The sequence below is a fragment of the Lytechinus variegatus genome, chromosome 8, assembly GCF_018143015.1.
Source record: "Lytechinus variegatus isolate NC3 chromosome 8, Lvar_3.0, whole genome shotgun sequence".
Taxonomy (NCBI): domain Eukaryota; kingdom Metazoa; phylum Echinodermata; class Echinoidea; order Temnopleuroida; family Toxopneustidae; genus Lytechinus; species Lytechinus variegatus.
The window spans coordinates 1704875-1713192 of record NC_054747.1 but is presented as its reverse complement, the minus strand read 5'-3'; the positions used below and the strand labels follow the sequence as shown (position 1 = coordinate 1713192).

Below are 8318 nucleotides of genomic sequence, written 5' to 3'. Positions count from 1 at the left end.
AAGTCTTTTTTCCAGACCCAGTTGTTAAACAAATTATACGATATGTCCAAAGTCTTTTTTCCAGACCCGGTTAATTAAAAAATTGAAATATAAGTCCAAACTAAGATACGATAATGATATTCCAGTGGAATAAAAATGAGAATCACCAATCACCAATCATCAGAATCGAGCGTAGTCTTTTCTCCAGACCCAGTTAATTAAGACCGGTAGAACTAATGTCTTTGTTGTTTCAACTTATATGGCTTATATTGTGAATATATGCGATAAGAGTAAATCGAGAATCAAGCGTAGTCTTTTTTCCAGACCTGGTTTCTTAAAACTAATAACTGAAACCCTATAGTAATGCATTCATATAGCACAAAAGTGCAAAGTCTTTGTTCCAGACCAGTTGTTAAACAAATTATACGATATGTCCAAAATCTTGTCTTTTTTTAGACCCTGGTATTTCAAAAATTACAATATAAGTCCAAACTAAGATACGATAATGATATTCCAGTGGAATAAAAATGAAAATCGAGCTTATTCTTTTCTCCAGATCCGGTTCATGAAGACTGGTGAAATTAATGTCTGTAGTTATTTTAACTTATTTGGTGTATTATTGTGAATACATGCGCTAAGAGTAAATTGAGAATCAAGCGTAGTCTTTTTTCCAGACCCGGTTAATTCAAAAATTGAAATATAAGTCCAATGTCTTTTTTCCAGACCAGTTGTTAAACAAATTATACGATATGTCCAAAATCTTGTCTTCTTTTAGACCCTGGTATTTCAAAAATTATAATATAAGTCCAAACTAAGATACAATAATGATATTCCAGTGGAATAAAAATGAGAATCGAGATTAGTCTTTTCTCCAAGCACAGTTAATGAAGACTGGTGGAATTAATGTCTGTAGTTGTTTAAACTTATTTGGTGTATAATTGTGAATACATGCGCTAAGAGTAAATTGAGAATCAAGCGTAATCTTGACCTGGTTACTTAAAACTAAAAACTAAACCCTATAGTAAGCGTTCATGTAGCACAAAAATGCAAAGTCTTTTCTCTCGACCCGGTTACTTATAACTACAAATTAAACCTATTTTAATGCATTCATATAGCGCAAAGACCTTTCTCCGGGTCATTTAAAACATTCATCAAATCTTTCAAAAAAGACCACACAATCTATTGATGTTATAGACATTCATCCAGACCAGATTATTTCAAAATAAGAAATGATTGAAAAAAAGATCCTCCACTCTTGGTAATGTTGAATTCCATGAAAATATAGCATAGTCTTTCCTCCAAACCCAGTTATTCAAAATTATGAATTACATGTACATTTTCAAAACAGTATAAAGACCCCATAATCTTATTAATGCTGGATAACATGGATCTATACATGTAGCGTAGTCTTTCAGCCCGACCCAGTTTTATTTTTCAAAATTACGCTAATAGTAATAATAAAAAAATCAAAATCTAAGACCAAACAACCATTCAACCTAGGAAATGTTTTAAATAGAAGTTTAGAGCGTTGTCTTTAGTCCAGACCTAATCATTAAAACAAATACACAAAAAAGATATTCTAATATAAGACCCTATCATATTCTTATTCTTGTGGAATAACGCGAGTTTTAAAACGTACTCTTTTCTCCAGACCCGGCTATTTAAAGGGGAATCCAGCCTTGGCCATAAAATGTTGTGTTGGGAAGGAGAAAAATAAATTAAACAGAATGGTGAAAGTCTGAAAGAAATCGGACAAGCAATAAGAAAGTTATAGCTTCTTTAATATTGAGACACTATTAAATACTATGTAGATTTCAAATTGGCAACTGGGTAAGTAAATTATGACAAGGGGAAAGGACAACTTTCCCATAGGCCATGCACTTTATTATCAGGGATTTGTGGGTTACTCCTAAGTACTCATTCCCCTGGGGCAGTAATCTAAATATAACCCAGGTAGTATATTGTTTTATATCCTCATGAAAGAAAAATATAATTTGAAATAAAACTTTTGGAAAAATGACATTTTAGCCATAATATGTATTGGAGTACATGGAAGAGTAATCCTTGCCTGACATCACTGTGACATCCCATATGCCGCCAATTTGAAGTCTCCATGGGTATAGTGATTACCAATATTTACAACTTTTAAAAATTCATAACTTTCTTGTTGTTTGTCCAATATTGTTCAAACTTTCACCTATCTGATTTTTCTTTCCTTATAAAAGCAAGTTTTTGTTTGGGTTGGATTCCTCTTTAAAAAATGAATTTACAAAACTTCAAATCTAAGACCAATCTTCCAAAGTTACACCCAGTAAAGAAATATGTCTTTACCCCACACCCAGTTTTTTTAATAATACTAAGACCCCAACAAAACATTGCAATAATGCATGGGTAAAGCAAACATCCTTCCTCCAGACTTGGTTATTATTTGAAAAAAAAATGAAATAGAGTTTACAAATATTCTAAAACGAAGACCCATTAATCTGATTACTGTGGAATAACACGAAGACCAATTGTCGAAGATCGACTTTCCTCCAGAAACAATTATTTCAAGAATAAAAAATCAATAAAACCCAACCCCCAACAACGAATCTAAGAACCAACAATCCTCCAAATTAAGACCATGCATGTAGAAAAGCACATGTTTAGAGCGTTGTCTTTATTCCAGACCCAGTCATTTAAAATGATTTAAGCATTCTTAAAAACCTAAGACTTTGTCCTATTTTTATTCTTGTGGAATAAGACGAGTATTACGCTTAGTCTTTCTTCAAGACCCAGTTATTTAAAAGATAAAAAAATATTGAAAAAAAAATCACAGCTAAGACTAATCTTCAAAATTAAACCCAGTATAAATGCTTGGGCTTAGAGTAATGTCTTTACCCCTCACCCAGTTCTCTTAAAAATACAAATTAAGCGAAACATTAATCTTAAAACTTAGACCCCAACATCTTCCAAACTATAAAGCCCTTGTGATAACGCATACTTAATTTGACCAGACCAGCTAATTAAAAAAAAAATGAAAACCCTCTTCCAGCCTAAGATCCTGTAATATATAATGTCTTTAAACATTCACTTTTCTTCTAGGCAAAGAAATTTATAATGAATAAAAAGCATCGAAACGTAGAGCCCGGGGAGCATTTCATGAAAGGATTTGTCTGACGTTTAATCCGACAAGTCCCATTTTATCCAACACTAACCATGGAAGCACTGCATCTTAGCCAATCAACATCAAGGTCGGACATAAATGTTGATGAAATACTCCCACAATCATCTTATTCATATTGAACAGGCACGAGAATAAGATTGAGTCTTAGTTGTGAAGATTTCATTTATCTTATATTTGAAAATGACAAGGTCTGGAATAAAGAAAACTCTCTAAACTTTTATTTATTGAAGGTTATTAGTTTGAAGGATAGTTGGGTTTTAGATTCTGTTGTTCTTTCTTAAATTAATTTTTGTTATTTTGAAATAGTTGGGTCTGGAGAAAGACTACACGATATTTCCATGCTATTCAATGTTGATAAGATTACAGGGTCTTTGTTTTGTTGTTGGTTGTTGTGTTTTTTATGATTTTTATAACTAGGTCTGGAGGAAAGACCACACTATATTTCCATGTTATTCGACATAAATAGGATCGTGGGTCTTTGTTTGCTTTTCTTTTTTTATTATTACTAATTTATTATCATTATTGATCATGTGTCATTTGAAAGATCTTGTTCTGGATGAAAGACTATGCTATATTTCCATGTTATTAAACATTAATAAGAGGGTTGGGTTACTTTTTGCCTGATTCCATCAGTTTTAAATAACTGGGTCCGGAGAAAAGACTATGCTCGATTCTCACTTTTATTCCACTAGAATATCAATATCGTATGTTAGTTTGGACCTATATTATATTTTTTTAAATAAACAGGTCTGGAAACAAGACTTTGGACTTATTTCATAATTTTTTAATTAACCGGGTCTGGAAAAAAGACTGGACTTTTTTTAAAACATTTTTTAATTAACTGGGTCTGGAAAAAAGACTTTGGACTGATATCATAATTTTTGAATTAACTGGGTCTGGAAAATAGACTTTGGACTGATATCATAATTTTTTAATCTACCGGGTCTGGAAAAAAAGACTAGACTTATACAACATTTTTTTAAACAACTGGGTCTGGAGAAAAGAATTTGGACGGATATCATAATTTTTTAATTAACCGGGTCTGGAAAAAGACTTTGGACTTATGTAATATTTTTTCAATTAACTGGGTCTGGAAAAAAAGACTTTGGACTTATATAATTTTTTTTTAATTAACTGGGTCTGGAAAAAAAAAACTTTGGACGGATATCATAATTTTTTAATTAACCGGGTCTGGAAAAAAGACTGGACTTATATTACATTTTTTTAATTAATTGGGTCTGGAAAATAGACTTTGGACTGATATCATAATTTTTTAATCTATCGGGTCTGGAAAAAAAGACTTTAGACTTATACAACATTTTTCTAAAGAACTGGGTCTGGAGAAAAGAATTTGGACGGATATCATAATTTTTTGATTAACCGGGTCTGGAAAAAGACTTTGGACTTATATAATATTTTTTCAATTAACTGGGTCTGATGTTGTTTGAAGGTTTGCATGGTGGCATGTACAATTGCTGATGTGGTTTACGGTACACCATGTGGAGTGTTATAGCAGCAGTGGATAGAGGAAGAGGAGGAAGTGGATAGGCGAGAAAGTGGAGATTTGAGAATAGAGTATTCTTTCTTGAGAATAGTCCTGAAAAGGACTGTAAACCAGAAGGAATGTTGAGTGAGAACAGCTTGAGTAGTAGAGCTGATGAGGAGATGCTGGCTTGCGTCGGCGAGTAGAGATGATGAGTAGTAGAGAGACTCGACGTTTCGGACAGGTTGACTGTCCGTCTTCAGGAGTGAGTGTTCGCTCGGCGTGCGGCGGTACTTATGGCGTTCGTGCGGACGTGGGGGAAAGCTCTGGGCCGGCGGTCACGGCGGGTTGACGTCGTAGGTGGCGCTCTGTGTGTGGGTCGGCGGTTTTTGGCGGGAAACGAGTGGGCGTCGTATGCGGACGTGGTGAGTAGAGGGCGGCGTGAGTTACGGCGGCGTGTGTGTGAGTCGGCGGTGTGTACATCAATGGTGGCGTTCTGTGCGTGTTGGTCGGCGGACTCGTCGGGTGAGCTTCGGCGGGAGTGAGTGGGTGGCCTGGTGTACGGATGAGGTGTTGGGTCGTCGGCGGAGGTTGTAGCGAGGTGTCGGCGGCGGTGGTGTGTGTGTCGGCGGAGTTCCTGGTTGAGTTGGTGATGCAATCAGACTGCTGTGTTGGGTAGGAGGGCTCGGTGGAGTGACGGTGGACGGCTGGTTGTTTGTGGATTGGTTAGAAGTTTGATGGTGGCGTAGGATTGGGTGCCAGATGCTGTTGATGTGGAGGCCAGGGTCTTGAGGCACAGTGTTGTGTTGATGTATCTCAATGGCTTCCCTGACCCTTCTGGTATTCCAGTGCCGGATGTTGGTGATTAGGTGGCTCCTTTCCCATTCTATGCGGTGATTCTCTTGTTGTGCGTGCTTGACGATGGCGGATCGGTCCCAGTCGCTGCGTCGGTGGTGGGTCTTGTGTTCTTTGAGTCTGGTGTCGAAGTCTCGGCCGGTTTCCCCAATGTAGACTTTACCGCAGTCGCAGGGGATCTTGTAGACGCCTGGTTGTTTGTTGGATGGGTGCTTGTCCTTATGAGAGTGAAGGATGGAGTGTAGTTTTCGAGAGGATTGGTGTCTGACGAGGATGTTGGCAGAGTGAAGGATGCGTTGTAGTCGGTGTGAAGTCTTGCCGATGTAGGGTAGTACTATGGTGGCGACGGGCTTGGTTTCGGATGGGTTTTCGGTGCTGTCGGTGCTGGGTTGGTGGCTGGGTGGTTGAGTCTTGATCCTTCTTCTGGGGTAGTGGTTGATGGAGGTGAGTGCATTGGTCACGTGCTTGAGTTCTTGATGTAAGTGTGCCTTGTCGCTGAGTTGGTGGGCTCGTCTGACGAGAGTGTCGGCGACTGATTGGTGGATGGACGGGTGGTGGTGTGAGCGGAAGTTGAGGTAGCGGTCTGTGTGGGTAGGTTTTCGGTACACCTGGTGAGATGGGAATCCAGACGGTGTCTTGGTGATGAGAACGTCTAGAAATGGAATTGAGTTGTCGTGTTGGGTCTCCATGGTGAACTTGATGCTAGGGTGCTGGTTGTTGAGGTGGTTGAGAAACTGGTGAAGGTCGGGTGTGCTGTGCGGCCAGATGACAAAGGTGTCGTCGACGTAGCGGAGCCAGAGTGAAGGAGGCTTGTCCGCAGTCTTGAGTGCTTGGTGCTCAAAGTGTTCCATGAATATGTTAGCGATGATTGGTGAGAGAGGTGAACCCATGGCTGCTCCTTGTAGTTGTTTGTAGTAGTTGTTGCGCCATTTGAAGGAGTTGGAGTTGAGACAGGTGAGGAGGAGGTCATGGATCTGGTCTGGTGTGAGATTGGTTCTGGATGCTAGGTCTGAGTCGGTGATCAGGCGTTGCTTGATGATGTCACATGCTTGGTCTACAGGTACGCTGGTGAAGAGGGAGACGACATCAAAGCTGACGAGTGTGTCGGAGGGCCGGATCTTGGTTTTGGAGATGACGTCTATGAAGTGCTTGGAGTTGGTGACATGGTGCTGGGTCAGGCCTACGAGTGGTTGGAGGATGTTGGCCAGATGGCGTGCTGTGTTGTAGCAGGGTGACCCACGAGTGGAGATGATAGGGCGGAGAGGAGTGTTAGGCTTGTGTATCTTGGGTTGTCCGAATAAGATAGGTGACTTGGCTGAAGACGATCTGAGTTGGAAGTAGAGTGCCTTGGGTAGTGCATCGGATCGGTGTAGGGTCAGCAGTTGTTGGTTGATTTTCCTTTCGTTGGCCTGAGTTGGGTCTCTGTTGAGTTTGGAGTAGGTGTCCTTGTCTTGGAGAATCTCTTCGATCTTGTCATCGTATGCGTCTTGGTCCATGATAACGGTGGCGTTGCCCTTGTCAGCCTGAAGGATGTGAATGGCTTGGTTACGTCGGAGGTCCTGGATAGCAGAGCGTTCTTCTTTGGACAGGTTCTGTTTAGGTGGCTTGGCGTCGGAGAGGGCATTGGTTACCTTGAGTCTAATTGCGTTGGCAGCCTCTTTGGAGAGAAAGCGGAGCTTGGGTTCGACTTGCTGTACGATGTCGGAGAAAGGGATCTTCTTAGGAGCTACGGCGAAGTTGAGTCCGAGGGAGAGTACTTTGTGTTCGGCTTGGGTAAGTTGGTGTCGGCTAAGGTTGATTACGGTATCCTTGGTTGCTTCGGTCGAAGGTTGTTGGTTGGCTTGCGTAGGCTTGCGGGAGTAGAGTCGGTCGAACTTGTTGATTTGTTTTAGCTTGGTGGACTGGAAGGTTTTGCGAGATGTGTAGTCGTTGAATGCCTGAACTTTATCTAGATCGTCTGGTTTGAGTCGTCGGCTAAGTTGAGTTTGAGTAGAAGTGATGCTTGAGTTGAGATCGTGGAGTTGGTGTCGGGTGCGTGCGATGCGTTCGCGAGTGAGGTCTAAGCTGGCTTGGTGCAGGATGCGTTTAGCTTTCGGGGTGTCGACGGAAGATTTGAGTTGGAGTCCTGGCGGTATGATGTCGGAGTCGCGGCAGCGTTTGAGGAAGGTGAGGTGGTTGGTAAGCTTGGCTGATTTGACTACGTCGCGCTGAAGTTGCCTGGCGGTGCGTTGAGTAGGCTCCCCGTAGAGCTGAGTCAGATGTTGTTTGAAGGTTTGCATGGTGGCATGTACAATTGCTGATGTGGTTTACGGTACACCATGTGGAGTGTTATAGCAGCAGTGGATAGAGGAAGAGGAGGAAGTGGATAGGCGAGAAAGTGGAGATTTGAGAATAGAGTATTCTTTCTTGAGAATAGTCCTGAAAAGGACTGTAAACCAGAAGGAATGTTGAGTGAGAACAGCTTGAGTAGTAGAGCTGATGAGGAGATGCTGGCTTGCGTCGGCGAGTAGAGATGATGAGTAGTAGAGAGACTCGACGTTTCGGACAGGTTGACTGTCCGTCTTCAGGAGTGAGTGTTCGCTCGGCGTGCGGCGGTACTTATGGCGTTCGTGCGGACGTGGGGGAAAGCTCTGGGCCGGCGGTCACGGCGGGTTGACGTCGTAGGTGGCGCTCTGTGTGTGGGTCGGCGGTTTTTGGCGGGAAACGAGTGGGCGTCGTATGCGGACGTGGTGAGTAGAGGGCGGCGTGAGTTACGGCGGCGTGTGTGTGAGTCGGCGGTGTGTACATCAATGGTGGCGTTCTGTGCGTGTTGGTCGGCGGACTCGTCGGGTGAGC

At 41.5% G+C, this 8318-nt stretch overlaps 1 protein-coding gene across 1 annotated transcript; it reads right to left on the bottom strand.

Moving 5' to 3' along the window:
• Positions 1–4931: 4931 nt before the first annotated feature.
• LOC121420576 lies at positions 4932–7762 on the bottom strand. Its single transcript, XM_041615239.1, has one exon. It carries the CDS (start codon positions 7760–7762, stop codon positions 5111–5113), a length of 2652 nt encoding a protein of 883 aa, XP_041471173.1. The 3' UTR covers positions 4932–5110.
• Positions 7763–8318: the final 556 nt, after the last annotated feature.

Excerpts from the sequence above, each read along its gene's own strand:
- LOC121420576 (XM_041615239.1), bottom strand. The coding sequence starts at position 7,762 with ATGCAAACCTTCAAACAACATCTGACTCAGCTCTACGGGGAGCCTACT.